The sequence below is a fragment of the Populus alba genome, chromosome 17, assembly GCF_005239225.2.
Source record: "Populus alba chromosome 17, ASM523922v2, whole genome shotgun sequence".
Lineage (NCBI taxonomy): Eukaryota > Viridiplantae > Streptophyta > Magnoliopsida > Malpighiales > Salicaceae > Populus > Populus alba.
Genome location: NC_133300.1, coordinates 10,577,092 through 10,592,920, shown reverse-complemented (window position 1 = coordinate 10,592,920; position 15,829 = coordinate 10,577,092). Strand labels below are relative to the sequence as shown.

General features: G+C 34.6%; 3 protein-coding genes across 3 annotated transcripts; 2 read left to right on the top strand and 1 right to left on the bottom strand.

The window, feature by feature from the left end:
• Window positions 1-21: 21 nt before the first annotated feature.
• LOC118058267 (alpha-mannosidase 2) lies at window positions 22-5,445 on the bottom strand. The gene is made up of 4 exons (XM_035070981.2): window positions 4,514-5,445; window positions 4,295-4,444; window positions 4,015-4,047; window positions 22-3,211 (listed from the first exon to the last, which is right to left on the bottom strand). Exons 1-4 carry the CDS (start codon window positions 5,117-5,119, stop codon window positions 473-475), a joined length of 3,528 nt encoding a protein of 1,175 aa, XP_034926872.1. The 5' UTR covers window positions 5,120-5,445; the 3' UTR covers window positions 22-472.
• Window positions 5,446-6,779: 1,334 nt separating this feature from the next.
• Window positions 6,780-7,812, top strand: LOC118058268 (uncharacterized). The gene has a single exon (XM_035070982.2). The coding sequence runs from the start codon at window positions 7,075-7,077 to the stop codon at window positions 7,618-7,620; it is 546 nt and encodes a 181-aa protein (XP_034926873.1). The 5' UTR covers window positions 6,780-7,074; the 3' UTR covers window positions 7,621-7,812.
• Window positions 7,813-12,665: 4,853 nt separating this feature from the next.
• On the top strand, window positions 12,666-15,519 carry LOC118058269 (xyloglucan O-acetyltransferase 4). The gene is made up of 3 exons (XM_035070983.2): window positions 12,666-13,037; window positions 13,156-13,439; window positions 14,508-15,519. Exons 1-3 carry the CDS (start codon window positions 12,836-12,838, stop codon window positions 15,264-15,266), a joined length of 1,245 nt encoding a protein of 414 aa, XP_034926874.1. The 5' UTR covers window positions 12,666-12,835; the 3' UTR covers window positions 15,267-15,519.
• The last annotated feature ends 310 nt before the right edge of the window (window positions 15,520-15,829 follow it).

Here is a 15,829-nt window from a genome sequence, read left to right as displayed (position 1 = left end):
TGAAAAGAGAACAAGAAAAAGTTGAAACATCGACTGGCCATTTTATGGTATGCAATGAAATTAAAGGCATCACACTACCAGTAACCAAGGCACTAGCGTATGCAGCAAAATTCAAATTTCATCACTGTTTGCCTCTAGCTATAGAAGAGCAAATGCAGATCTCTTGATTATCTAATGGATAACAGGAATTGTACAAAAAAAAAAAACTTGCATCAAGGCCTTCCATGCAAATTTTTAGCTAAACTTTGATCACTCCATTGAATCATTCTGCTGACAGCCTTGCCACTTCTGCACAACGGCACCTGCTTCCAAGAGAAACTTGACTGTATTTCATGGGATGGCATCCCATGAATGATTTTGCTCTTGAAGTTTGATAATGTTCAATAAGGTAGAAAAGTTAATTCTGTTTTATAACTCATCTACATACTATCAACACCTGCAAAGACATCATAGTCCAATCAAATTTCTGTGTTCACTGGTGAGGCCGCAATACCAACTTGTATGCTTGTATTTCCATGGGAGAGATGAATACGTGTCCCTCTTGACCCACATCCCCAACCTGCTCCATATATCCAAGCATCTCTATGTCTTCGTGCAAAAGATTCAAAGAAGTTGCCTTAACATTCAACACCTCAAGCTCCTTGAACATGTTGAAAAGATTCACAGGTTTATTAGCCACACTGGTGCACTGAGAATAACAATTTTGACAGTATGAAGTATCCCAATGTCTCCTCTGTAATATCAGGACAAACCTAGAATCTCCGATCAGCTGCTGAGAATATTTTGATGGCCGGGGAACTTTAAAATTCACGATATGCAAGTCACAAGGCAAGGGAGCTGCTAAAGGTGAGAAGGATCTAGGAGGTGGTAGCATAGATAACTCCTGGGGGTTCTTCGCAACAAATGCATGTAATGGATAATTCAAGTGAGCACCAACACAGTGAGAGAGAAGAGAAGGGCTCAGGGGAAGAGGATTGGAAACAGGATTAGAAGTGGAAGAAATGTTAGACTCAAAAAGGATGTGAAAGATCACATTCATTGGACGATTATCCATCACTCCTTGCCCAAGACCACGCCCATCATCTCTTAGCAAACGACGATCAAGCATAATCTCTAACCATCCTTCTTTAAGGCCGGCCACACCCAGTGACTGTCTAGAATGGACAGAAAACCTCTTACCATTGGATCCTTGCATGAATGCTAGAGAGGGCATAGGGTAGTAATTCCCCTGCATGGGAATCTTATCATAAGTTTCTCTCCTGCTCATCTGAAATCCATTTAAATCAGAATAGAAAATCCTTCTATTATCAAGATCTGTCTTGTATCTAACTATCAATTCCCTGTCATTAAAATCTTGGCCAAGAAGCTCAACATGGTATTCTTTCTCGATAAGCAATTCTCCTACAGTATTATCTCCATTGTAAATTCGAGTGCTATGGGAGATGGGGGTTTTCTCCCAAGTCGTTTTAGGATACGAGTACACTTCCTGCACCATTAGACCCTCAGATATCACCATGTGCCCACCAGCCTCAATGATAGGCTGAGCATCACCATTGGGTTTGAATAGGTAGGCCCCACTTCCATAACTAGAGTACATTCCTATTTCTTCACCCACATCATTTATGGAACCATCTTTATGAGTTACTTTCCGCAACAGACCATGCTTGATATCAAATGTGAGAGTTTGATGTCGATTCTGAATTTCAGCCACGCCACCTCCAATTTTAGAGCAATCATATGGAGCAGGGCAAGAAAAAGAATTGGATGTCGAGAAGTATTTAAGTTTTGCTGGTTTTGCTTTTTCACATCCCACAAAACCATTAGCAACATAATATGTTTGCAACCCCATGGCAGGAACAGAAGCTTTCCAGTGGACACGATGCCTTCCAGTAAAAATTTTGCTTTTACCGTGCTGCAATTCAGGGGACACTTGACTTGTGACACAAGTCCAGTTTGAATCCAGAATAGTGACATCTGGTCTGTCAACAATAAGCATCACAATTTCTTCTCTACCTTGCTCCAAAGGATTAAAAAACACAACAGATTGTGAAGTTCCTTCACGAGCACCGATTGCCTTATGTACTGGCTGAACATCATACTTAGATCTCACCTGTTCCGACTCAAACTGGGATGGGTTATGGTCAGATTTATCATGGCGAATGCCAAGAAGTACTTCAATAGCTTTGGACATGAAAATTTCCAAGTCCTGTAAAGAAGTATGCATTCGAGTTCCATAGTCCCAAACTACATGATCCTTAGCAGTGCCAGTTACCCCATCATGATGTTGGAAAAGAGCTAAATTCCTCCTTGCAGCAGTCATCTTGTAGGCAAATCCTGTGGCCCATTTTTCACATTGTGCTCTCTGGCAATAACCATGCAACAAAGCCATCATTATTTCAGAAGCACGAAGTGTTTGCTCCAGTACCCGATCAACAGCCTTGAAGAAAGGCCTTGAAACATAATAGCCACTCCAATAGTCCTGTTGCCTATCAGCATAAGTAAAGAAGTCACCTGATAGAGATGGAAAACCCCCTATCTGACCAGAGCCAACCTCACCAGGAAGAGAATAATTTATCCTATCAACCTCTTCACGAAGAGTGCCAAAGTAATCTTCCAAAGTACCAAATGTTGCCTCTGCATTTAAACTAGGATTAGAGTTGATGTAATCAAATAACATTTGGTAATTCCGAAACTGAGCTTCTGCTTCATCAATATTGATGTAGCGGAAATCATCACCGAGAGGAACAAGGAGAGTATTAGTCCGGTACAGAGTTGATTTCTTCCTGTATTGATCCAGTAACTTTAGGGCTCTCTCCTGTACATTTTCATGGTTGATTTCCACTGGATGTTCACCCCAAGGGCACAATTCATAATTAAAGCCATGCATTCGAGCAAAATCAAATTGACAACAAATAGCAGGCTCTGGTCCACAAGTATGAGGAATATCATAGGAATAGAAGGGCATCATGTGTGTAAAAATATCAGTGCTTTCCTCAGCATCCCAGTTTTGACGCCAAATGTATTCTAAATTCTTTTGCAAAGCAAGTTCCTTCTTCAGCTCATAGTGGGTCCTTTGAATAAGCATGTTCTCAAAACCCATACGACGGAGCAGATAGGCCATGGTAGGAGAGTAACCAAATGGATCTATTGCCCATGAATTCTTAGGAACAACCCCAATGGTGTCATTCAGCCACATATTCCCCTCTGTAATCTGAAACATAAATTCCAAAAGCTTACTCTAGATCATTAAGACAGGAAAAATAAAATCCAAAGCATATTTTTCATCACACAGCAATGCTTCTGTATTCCAAAACCAGATTGTGAGTAAAACCAAATGCATCAAACCACTAACTAAGAAAATAAGTAATGCTAACCTAATATTCTATCTTATAGTGTGCAAAAACTAATAAAAAATAAAATAAAAGATGTCATCGTGGAAGATTAACAGCATACCATGAACTCCTAAAAATGGCATGCTTGAATCCACTCATCAGCCCAGCATTGATCTCCCATTTGCATGTGTGTGTGTGAGTGACTTGAAAAAAACAAGCCAAATTTAACTGCATAAAAGGAACTCCTAGAAATGCTAGGCTTTAAAATACTCATCAGTTTAGCATTGATCTTCAATTTGTGTGTGTGCACACGGTACTTGGAAAATACAAGCCAAATTTAATTTCCTCAGATTGTACTACCAAGCGATACTAACAAGTAAAAGGCCCAAACGGTGTATTATTTTCCCATTCTGGGGATAGAAAAATGATTTCTTTTTCTCCTGGAATACGACCAGGTGGTTTACATTCCCCACTTTCACTGAGGAAAGACGATTGAAAACTGTAAACATTGCTTTCAACTTGTCAACTTCAACAGAAAAAGAAAGACATAATTAAACAGCATATGAATACAAGGATATGAATTTAATGTCCAATCATAGTAGTTTAACAAATTCTGAGCACAAAATTCATTACCATAACCGAATAAATGCATTTAAGGAAATGAATGTTTAAGAGTATATACCTGCTCGATTATGGCAAAAAAATGAGAATTAGCCTGCATCAAGAGAAAAAAAAAAAATGGTCATCAAATGAATGTATCAGTCATAAATCACTTTATACAATAACGAAACAAAGGGTAAAAAGAACACAGGTGTTTTAAATCTAGAGATTGGATAAAAGAAAGAAGGAGAGAAAAATAAATAAATTTGGTCTTCTTTAGATAAAAGCAAAAGGCAGCAGATGCATGGGTTAACTTTGCAAGTAGAATGAATGATAAGTTGATCAACATCAAAATTACGTACCTCATCATTCATTACCCAACCGCCTCCAACAATTTCCAACTGGCCTGCCTTGACTAAATTGGTAAAGGATTCTCTTTTCTCCACAGTTGCGTCCCTCCACCATCTCTCCAAATAAGACATCTCTTCCCATATGAATTTCCGACGAGAATCCTACAAAATCCGAATGAAATGTTTACCAAATCCAATTTTAAAATACTAGATGAATATTTGATTACCTACCTTGGAAAGTGTGTGGACGATTGTATCAAGTATATGCCTTGTTTGCCTATCATAATACTCCTCCACAGTAAGCTTCCAGCCTGGATCATTATGTGAATGAGGCACCACAAAAACCTTCAATTTCTCACTATCCCATTCGTTCCCTTTGTAGCTCACTCTCCACCCTTGCTTCCACGGCCCACCATCCTTATCCAAGAACTGGATTCTATCATACAAACCCTTTGTGGTTATATCCACAGTAGCCCCACCACCGCCTTCGTTGATGCTGTTATTGTTCTTGTTTCTGTTATGGTCTTTTTGAGGGGGCTTTCGATTCCGGACCTTGAAAGAAGGAGGAGGCTTTGATTTAAAAGGAGAGGAGATGAGGGGATTTGGGAAACCAAAGAGGAGGATTGTTATTAGAAGGAACAAGAGAGAGATGGAGAGAGCGATGGTAAAGAAGTTTGAGAATATGAAATTAATCAGAGCCGTCCCTTTGCGTGACTTTCTCGATGGGTGTTTTGATTTGGTCGGGGTGGGAGAGGTGGTGGGTAGAAGAGACGAGTTGGGCCAGATGTTGCCACGGCGAGTGTTGCCACCGCTTCCAATGTTGGAGGAGAAAGACATCGTACAGGCTTAAGGAGGAAGACGACTGGGTTGGAAGTGAAAGATCATGGGATCTATATACCGTCCCAGTATGCTTGCTGTGATCTAAAACAGCTGCCACTGCTCTTGAGTGGATGGAATGGAGTCTTCCAAGTCAATGGAGGAATTCTGGTTCAACGTCGTCCTTTCTTGGTTGGTTGATCTTCATTTCTACCAGACTACCACCATCAAATTCACAAGAACTTCCTTTCTATCCCTAATGTTTGAGATTCTCAACTGTTACCCTTACAGTTCCAAAAAAAAAAAATCCGATTTTATCATTGACTATCACACAGCCCAGTTTCTTTTTACCATTAAACAGCCTAAATTTTCAAATTTACGAGGATAAAAATATTAAGCGAAAAAAAAAAGTTAAACAAAGTATGAAAACTTTTCAATATCTAAAAGGGGAAAGCTGAAATATTTAAAGAATAGATATGAAACTAGAAAACTATAAAATATAGGAGTGAAAGTGAAATAATGATGAGTTTGCGGAGTCAAACAAAAACTTGGTAGCAACAAGTTCTCATTCGCATAAGAATATTTAACCTTCAATTAAGCTCCTAATTCATCCCCTCCCTCTCTTTGATGCTTTTAAGACTTTCATTTGGTATTAAAGCTAGGATTCCTTATTAAAAGTTTAATCATCTAAGATAAAACATTATGACATTAAAGGGTAAATACTTATTAAGGTGTTTTTTTTTTAATGATAAGAATTATGCATATTTAAAAGTCAAGATAAAAACTTTTTTTTTTAGTCAATAGATGAATCAACTAAGGATTTCACAGCAAACTTGATGAATCTAGAGATGTTGTTCAAAACAAAGCTAACTTGGATGCCCAAAAATACAACCAATAAATTTTTCTTCATGGATGATTGCTTCGTCTTGGTTGATTATGTGAACTCCATTCCTATGGTCCATGGTTTCATACGAGTCCATTATTATTTTGTCTTTGGTCCATCATGAACTTATTGGTTGATGATACTATTTATAATTAATTTTAGCTTATCTTTTCTTATATGACAACAAATAATTATTGTACTTATTTAATTTTAACTTTTTGGTGTTGTCGTAATTAAAATTTTAGTATGTTTCTAGATTTTTTTCTTTCTTTCTTTTCTCTCTCTTCTCCTCGTAATTTGAGAAGAGAGAGGAGAAAAAAAAAATCCTAGTTACATATCAAAACTCTAATGATCATCACTAGTACCATAAAAAGAATCTTGATGATATAAATCAAGAGCATAAAAGAAGATTATCAGCAATAATTATAGTAGGCCACACATGTCATTAAAAAACAAGTGAATATCGTAATTTTCAGACAACTCGTAAAGCTCACCGTGGTTATCGTTCACTACCTTTTATGATATTGTTTTTTATTGATATTTTTTTATGGTATAATAGTGTTATTATTGAAATTTTAATATGTCTTTATGGTCTTTTCTCTCTTTTCTCTCCTTATATTTATTTTTGTGCAAACCACTCGTGAGTTGCAAATAATTTCTAGATAATAAATATTATCTACAACTATCTCAACCGTGCTTCTTTTATAAATATTTCTTTAGCCGTGCTAAAGTGTGTGTGTGTGTGTGTGTGTAAATAAATATAAAAAATCTCTTTACTTGTTGCAACTTACAAGAGGCTCCCTCTCTTCTTCTCATTATAACATAATATGATGCTTTTTTCACTCATAAAATAACAGAAACACTGCTTTATATTCCACCGTCTATCATCCCTCTCATCCCATCTTCTGGCTCTTCTCTTGATGCCCGTTAATTACAAGCTTTCCCTTTCCTCCCTAGACTGTCAACATTTCCCTTCTAATTTCGTCTAATATATTTATTTATTTTAACTCTGTCGTTTTGAGCTCATTGCTTCAAATCACTGTCTAGGGTTCCATCAAAAAACTCTATTTAATAATCTTAGATCTGGAATTCGATGTCACAGGGCGGTTATGCTATTGAACTGTACTTGGATCCAGCACTTGAAAACCAGGTGCTGAAGGCCTGGAACGTGCTAGCTCGACGCCAAATTAGCAGCCAATTAATTGAAATCGAGTCTCGCCCGCATATAACCTTGTATTCAGCTCCCTTCATTGATCCCACTAAGCTTGAATCAATCATCAAGACTTTCGCATCTAAGCAAGAACCATTACCCTTATCTCTCTCCACCATTGGTTGCCACAACAATCTCCTCTTCTTGGCCCCTACGCCCACTCTTTCTCTTCTTCAATTCCATTCTCAGTTATGTGATGCGATGAGGAGGGAGGGTATTGAGATTAGTGAAGAGTATCGCCCCGAAAATTGGATTCCTTATTGTGCAGTTGCTCAGGATGTCCCAAAGGCAAGAATGGCCGAGTCTTTATGTGTTTTGAGAGATTTGAAATTGCCTGTTGCTGGGTATGCAATGGATATTGGGTTAGTGGAGTTTTCGCCCGTTCGAGAGTTATTTTCGTTCGTTCTTGGTAACACAGTAGAAGGATGATTTTTTTTTTTTTTTTTTTTTTTTTATTTGGAAATAGTTTTTTTTTTTAAATAATTTGAATGTTGCTAGTTTATAGCATATTAGAGATTTCGCTTATGATTATAGTTCTTGGATGGAGATTCTGCTTGTTTACCCTCTATCATGCTTTCATATTAATCATTCAGTATTGGGTCGTGGACGTTTGGTTCTAAATGTTAATTCTGAAAATTAGGTAAGATCTTTGTTTAAAGAGTGCCAAATATAATGGCTTGTTCTATAATCCAATCCACTTCCTCGGCTGCTAAATAATAATTAAAGTGTTTTCATGTCTGAGACATTTTGTTTGAAGCTCAATATGGCACTCAATAATTTTTGAGTTTTTGATAGTTTCTTAGTTTTTTACAGATGAAATTAATATGTTTTGGCTTCAAATATTTATTTTTACTGAACTAAACGAGCATAACCTGATTTGAGCATAAGCATATATGTCTGAATAACTTCTAGGCCATAGCTTTCACGACCTTATCACTGTTTGCAATAGTAGTACAGATATCTTCTCAGATGTTTTAAAACTAAATAACTTAATGGCTAGTGATTGCTCTATGATTTTTGCCATGATTTCTTGCTCATATTTTGGGTTTTTTTAGGTCAGATACAGTGTCCAGTCAATAGTTGTTCTTTCCCCTGAGTTTGGTATTCTTACTAATTGACGATTGAACGAAGGTGAAAACTGGTTTTCAGTTTGATCAAGTGGTTCTAAAAGATTTTTTTTTCCAGGTATAGTCTACTCTAGTGTGCTGTTGTGGCCATTGATCTTCCCATGTCACTTTCTCTACTAATTACAAGTCTCTTGGAGTGATGATCTTCTTCATTAGATTTCTAATGGTTGTTAGGAAAAGGCTTTGCTTAGTGCTACATTGCATGAAAAAGCCTCCTGAATTGGTCTAGGTATTGGAGCCATTCCATGCAATCACAGTCTATTTGTTTGGTTGGGTCTGTTTTCAGGAAGTATGGTCAATTTAGATTTAAAATGCCTGAAAACTTTGATCTGATGAGTTTTCATTTAATGCTTGTTGTTCATAGAGGTTTGTGCTGGTGCCATTCCAAGTTCTTCAATCCTGTTCTTATACTGCCAAAGGGATTGAGAGGCTTTGCAAGAAGCCTGTTCCCTTGCCAGGATTGCATCAAAGATAGCATCAGAGTCTGTGATAAGATCCCAGGTTTAGAACATTGGGGAAAGCCCATTTTACTAAACTAATGGATGCCATTAATTAGGAGTTAGCAGAGAATATAAGAAAACATGTTTGTTTTGGTTTCTTTCTCATTCTGTTTTTGTTTTTTCAAAAAAGAAAAAAAAAAAAAAAGAGGAAGATATGAAAACATGTTTGTTTTCATCCTTCTTCTAGTAAACAAAAACCAACAAGTTTTCTAAACTTTTGGAAACCAAAAGACATGATCCCAGGCACTTGGGTCACTGGGTGCTTGTTTGGTAATGAGGGAAATGTTGTGTTTAAAAGTATTTTTTGTTTTAAAATAATTTTTTTATAATTTTAATATTAATACATTAAAATGATTTAAAATATTAAAAATTAATTTTAAATAAAAATAAATAAATTTTAAACAAACAGTGTTTTAATTATAAAACTAAATACACTTTAGGTCTTGCATGTTAGGGGTTTAGTGTTTTGATTACGATTCAATTATTGAGTTTTAATTGGAGTATATGTTATTAAAAATTGGGATGTTTATCGATAAAGGACATCTAAAGTTAAAGCTAGAACACATGGAGTCAACCGAGACCATGTTTACCATTATTGATAATCAAGTAGGGACTAAGGGCCAGGGCTGTACTTTACATTTTTCTTTTTAATTATTAACATTTTATTTTTAACTTGAGTGTCCGGGTTATTTTATATCTATTTTCGATTAATTTCACATGTCTTGAAATTAACGATTATATAAATCTTCAATGGCCTTAAGATTTGTGAAACTCGAACTAATATTTTTTAAAAAACAAATATAAAGCCTGACCAGTTGAGCTATACCCTTTAATACTTTACAACTTTTAATTATATAAGTATCAGTTACACTAATTTAAGTTTTTGATTAAGATTGAGGGAGTGTTTGGAAACGCGGTGCAAAAATATATTTTCTTAAAATTATTTTGATTTATTTTTAAGGAAAAAAAGTATTTTGAAGCACCAACACTATTACAATTCTAAACAAATTTTATGTTTTTAAAAATATAGAGAAAAAAAAAATCAAAATAATACCAAATCACCCTTTATAAATCTATTTTCAATATCTGAAGTGCATCAATATTAAGCATATATTTTCCAATTTTCTACTTTGCACTTCCAAGCTTTTGTTTTTGGTTTTGTTATAATAGTTATTGTTTTTGCACTAGTTTTGGGCAATATTTAAAATTAATTTCTAACACATGAAAAAAAGATATGTGTGTGGGCGTGTGTATATTATAAATGTGTTTTCTTGTATAATGAAATTTGTTAATTGAGGAACGAAAAGATTATATATGTGTTTAATATAATGAATTCAAAATATATAAATTACTAATTCATAAAAAAGGTCGTGATTATTAATTAAATATTAAAGCAAAATGTTGATTTTTCTAGTAAAAAGCAAAAGATAAAGGATAAATGTAGAAGCAAATATTTTATAAATATTAGTTATTAAAGTTTGTTTGGGAGTGTGATTACAGTTGTTTTTTAAAGTGTTTTTCATACTGAAATATATCAAAATGATGTTTTTTTTTTTAAAAAATTATTTTTAAAATCAGCACATCAAAACGATGTAAAACATAAAAAAAACATTAATTTTTCACAAAAAAAACTTTTAATTTATTGGAAATGTGATTAAGATACTACGTTTCAAAAACACTTTAATTTTTTTTTTTAAAATTAATATTTTTTTAATATTTTTAATATTTTAATATATTAATATAAAAAATAATTTAAAAAAAATGATGTAATAAGCTATTGAAAAATGAGAAGAGCAAAACGAGTGGGTCATTTTGAAAACCAAGTTTCATTTAATTTTAAGGCAATTAAAATAAATATTCAAAAGAGTTCTAGAGGAAAAATATCTCTTAAGTCAACATTTTCATTTCCTTTGCATTTTTTTCTTGTTTTGCCAGAGATTTATTTATTTTCTATTAATATCTTTATTTTTAGACTCTTCAAATTTTAACTTCATTTCACCTAAAATCACACACAAAATTTTTAAAACTTTTAAAACTTAATTTTTAATTTTAAAATATTTTTTAATCAGTCTAAAACTGAAAATTATATATATATATATATATATATATATATATATATATATATATATATATATTCTGATATATTTTTTCAACATAATTAAAGAAAACAATCACCATCATGACTCTTCATATATATTTAAAGGTTAAAAAAGAGAGAAATTAAAGAGAAAAGTCTGAGGAGTTGAGTTCTCTCTCTCCCCTCAATTAACAACGTTATAAGGGTTGTTACCTTAAATTGATAGAGGGCTTTATAAAAAGGCTTTGAGATGAAGAGAACGTAGTGGTTTCATTGAAAACAGAGGTCAAAGGTGAGAGAGAGGCAGGAGAAGAAGAAATCAAGGAGGAAAGTTTTGATTTTAGAGAGAGAAAAAGAGACGATGTTAGAGTTTTTTTATGGGAGAAAGATAGAAGAAGATGAATAATATATTTAATAATTATTATAAATTACAAATTAGAATGTCGGTAACAATTTGCTCCTTGATTGAATCTCCCTTTGTCTTCCGATGGAGGTTTTTAGTGGGGAAATTAAAGAGGATTGGAAGTGGAGCTATCAGCCATGGTCGAAGAAAGGTGCGCATTTCCACAAAATTATCTCCGTGATATCAGGTTTAAGTGGTGGTGACCCCACCACCACAAAATCACGCGCCTTCACCGAATATCAAGTGTTTACACCTATAAAAATCAACGGTCAGATCATTCGAAGTTTCCGATCATACATCTCTTTAATGCTATGCAAAAAGACAAATACTTTACCAGTCCCAAACCTACATGTAAATAACAAATGAGTTTCTGACCTTTAAGCTTTTGCTAATCTCTTCCTAATTCTTTTAATAAACAGAGTAACATTTGTTTTTCATGATTAAACATATTTATGGAACTATCTTATGGTTAAGTATGTGACTGCACGGGTTCAAAAAGACAAGGAAGAAATGATGTAGCAGAAGTTTCAACTATGCTTGTGAGCGAGTGTGTTTAAGAGTATGATTGTTGTTATTTTTTATTTGAAAATATATTAAAATAATATATTTTTTATTTTTTTTTAAATTATTTTTGATATCAGCACATTAAAATGATATGAAAAGACTAAAAAAAATATTAATTTAAAGTAAAAAAAACTTTTAAATTTTTTCAAAAATATTTTTAAAATATAAAAATAAAAAAGACCTAAAATATTATGACTAGAAAAATATGTGCGCGTATATATTCAATTTTTCATTAAATAAAATCCGTAAAAGACATAAATGTTTTCATCTTGTTTTGTAAACTAATTTAATATTTTTTTTTTTTATTCATTTGTTAGTATTTTCATAAATAAATAGATTTCTTTCCCTATACCACGGTAAAACTATTATGGCTGGGTAATAATATTGGACAGAATATACCTAGCTACTTGACATCAATCTAGCAAATACTTGTCCTATGTTTAAAGTAATTAAGTGATTGTCTCGAAACAGTTCTATGATACCATGGTAATTTTAAAAGTTTAGTTATGATTATTTTTTAAAATATTTTTTACTTTAAAATATATTAAAATAATATTTTTTTATTTTTAAAAAATTATTTTTAATATCAATACATCAAAATAATTTAAAAATAATTGTCATTACTTTATGGTGGCAAAAAACTGATTAGGGGAAGAAAGTTTGAACATTGGGGACTAAGTTGTCAGGGGCATCCAGTTTGGGTACTAATTTATAGTTATCCTGAGCTTTTTTGACCCTCCAATCACAGAACTACAAACATCTTTGCTCTGGTCCTTGACTACTCTCTTACATTAATGGAGGGAAGTTCACGTCTTCTCAGGTTCCTCCCCTTACTGTTTCCATCTGTAAAGGAGAATTGTCGTCCTTCGGAAAAGAAACTAAATCTTCTTTTCTCTTGGAAATACACAATCCGACTCCCCCTCCCGATTTCTATATATAAATCTCGGTCTAACTTTATGACCATGCGTGAAAAATGAAGCTGCCCTCTTGCTCTTGCTCTGCTTTCAAATGTGGCAAAAAGGACAGGTGGCTTAACATGGAGAGGCCTATTCCTTTCTTGTTAATAGGTTTAACGACAATTCTCAGCGTGTTCATTCTCTACACTCTAAACCCTTTGAAGTTCGTCACCGAACATGACATTGATCAAAAGCTCCTCTTGATCAAACCACACAAGGGTACTTTCTCTAGAACATATGCATGCATGTAGACCATCTTTTATTTATCTGTACGCTATTCATATGTATAAAGGCAAACTGCGCACCCTCTAATTGTCGTGCTGTGTTGGTTTTGTAGAAGAAGACAAGTGTGACTTGTTTAACGGCAACTGGGTACCTGATTTTAAAGGGTCGATGTACACAAATTCCAGTTGCGCAACAATTCCGACCTCAAAGAACTGTTTCAGAAATGGAAGGAGGGACAAAGATTTCCTTAATTGGAGATGGAAACCAGAAAGATGTGATCTTCCAAGGTTTGATGCCACAGCCTATTTAGACATCGTTCGAGGAAAGACACTGGCATTTATCGGTGACTCTGTTGCTAGGAACCATATCGAATCACTTCTATGTCTCTTGTCCCAGGTCAGTTGTTTAGTTTTTCCTTTTCTTTTTTCTTTCCCCGTTGATGGCAAGACTTGAAATTCTGTATTTTGTTTTCTTTGGAATTGTGATAAATATGATGAAAGACTGCTGTTACTTTCAAGGCACCGCATTGTCTCCGCGTTAGTAAGTTTTTGTTTTGGGTTTGGTGTTCGTTTTCCCTTGTGTATATGAATCGATTAAAACGGTGAAGTTAAGAAACTCTAGTTATCAGTGCTAACATTGATTCTCTTGGCTTGTGCTGAAGTATATGATTCCTTGTTGTTGGAGCATATGTAGGTGCATGGTAGGTCAAGTGCTGCAGAGCACTTTGAATATCTATTTAGAACATGGAATTACATTACTTGGTGATCTCTTTTAGGAAGAGTTAAAAATACAAGTAATTCACTGCCCGTTTTGATATATAAAGGAAATTCTGGGGCTACCATGTTTTTCCATCACGACTCTCTTTTTTGAAGAAATTGTCAAAAGAAGGTCGAGTTTAGGAAAATTTTTGAATCATTGAATCGGAACTTTGGTTTAAAGCTGTGATCTTCACATAAAGTGAATGCCAGAAGGTAGGGCCAGTGGTTGGAATGAAATCCTAATGGAAGGTAATACTGATATTTGAGTTTTCATTTTTACCTAGAGTTGCCTTTTTTCTGCTCAACAATTACCAGTTGCTTCCCCTGTAGTCTCCTTTCATGCATGGAGCATCGTCCCCTGCAGATAGAAGGGGAGTGTAGGGTGCTAATTTGACATAGATATCATGATTAGATTTGAGAACTCCTTGTTATAGTGGAATATAAATCAATAAAGATCTTGATCACCGAGGCGATGAAAAAGGAAAGAGCTCATCCATGGTTTTTCTGTTGACATAATTATATTAGTAGCTGAGCGAGGTTACAAATATTGGTGTCATTTTAAGTTCTTGTTTGTACAAGTAACCAATGAATGCGAAACCTCATATCATAAACTTAAAAATCTTGGCTCTAAAACAGGGTGTGGAAAAGTTTTAAAATAAATCTTTGCGTTGAATCTGACAAAAAAAAAAACTTGTAAATCTTGCAGAAGGAAGTTCCTGTAGATGCATATTTGGATTCTGAAGATAGGAACCGGATTTGGCACTTTCCTGTCCATAACTTCACCCTTAAAATGCTCTGGACAAAATTCCTTGTGCATGGAGAGGAGAGAGTGATCAACGGTTCATCATCTGGCATTTTTGACTTGTATCTTGACAAAGTAGACGAAAACTGGGCCAGAGATCTGCATAGCCTAGATTATGTTGTCATCTCTGATGCACATTGGTTCTTCAGACAGGTATACTTACACAGAGGTTCTAATGTAGTTGCATGTGTTTACTGCAACGAAGCAAACGTCACCGACCGCGGCGTTGCATTTGCCCTCAGAATGGCATTCCGAGCTGCGTTTAGTCAAATTAATCACTGCAATAAATGCAAGAGCATAGTCACATTGTTAAGGACATTCTCTCCGTCCCATTTTGAGCACGGATCTTGGAACACTGGAGGAAGCTGCAATAGGACTAGTCCTTACAACGACCAGAAGATTAACTTTGGAGCTAACGAGTGGGAAATTAGGAGCATGCAGGTAGAAGAGATTGAGCGAGCAGAGAAGAGAGGGAAGAAAGGGAAGAGCTTTGGGGTTTTGGACGTCACCATGGCTATGTTGATGAGACCTGACGGGCACCCTGGAGCTTTCTGGGGTAATCAATGGATGAAGGGTTATAATGACTGTGTTCATTGGTGCCTGCCAGGTCCGATTGATGTGTGGAATGATCTCTTGCTGGCTGTTCTCAGGAGGCTGGATTAATTTATTGGTAAAAGGCTTAACAAGGCAGGATTCATAATTAGCGAGGAGATATATCTTGTTTTTTCCAGGTCGAAGGCGACTAGTTGTTTGAGCTCAAAGGTGTGAATCATTTGAGTGAATTTCTAAATAATTTGGTATTATTTGAAAACCAATTTAAATGCCTGTATATGTATTTTGCCAGTCCAACCATTATTGGAAGGCCGTCGCTTTCAATAAATAAATAAATAAAATATAGAATTACTAGTTCTTGATTTTTTTTTTAATTTCAGATGCAGGGTATTGTATGAGCTTGATTTAGCCTAAAATTAATTAATTATATTCTAATCCAGCTTTATTTCTCTCTGTTTGTTTGATATGGATCTAAGCTATATAGCGCAAGTTTTAACCCACACAAATATGTATACACACCACAAGACCAATTTTTATACTTATCTTTTTGAAGTAAATTTAGGGGTGAGTAAAAAAAACTAAAAAGTTAATTGAATTGAGAAAATTAGAAAAAATAACAGAAAAAACTGAATCGTGAAAAAACCCGATTAAACTAATCAAAATTTTAAAAAAAT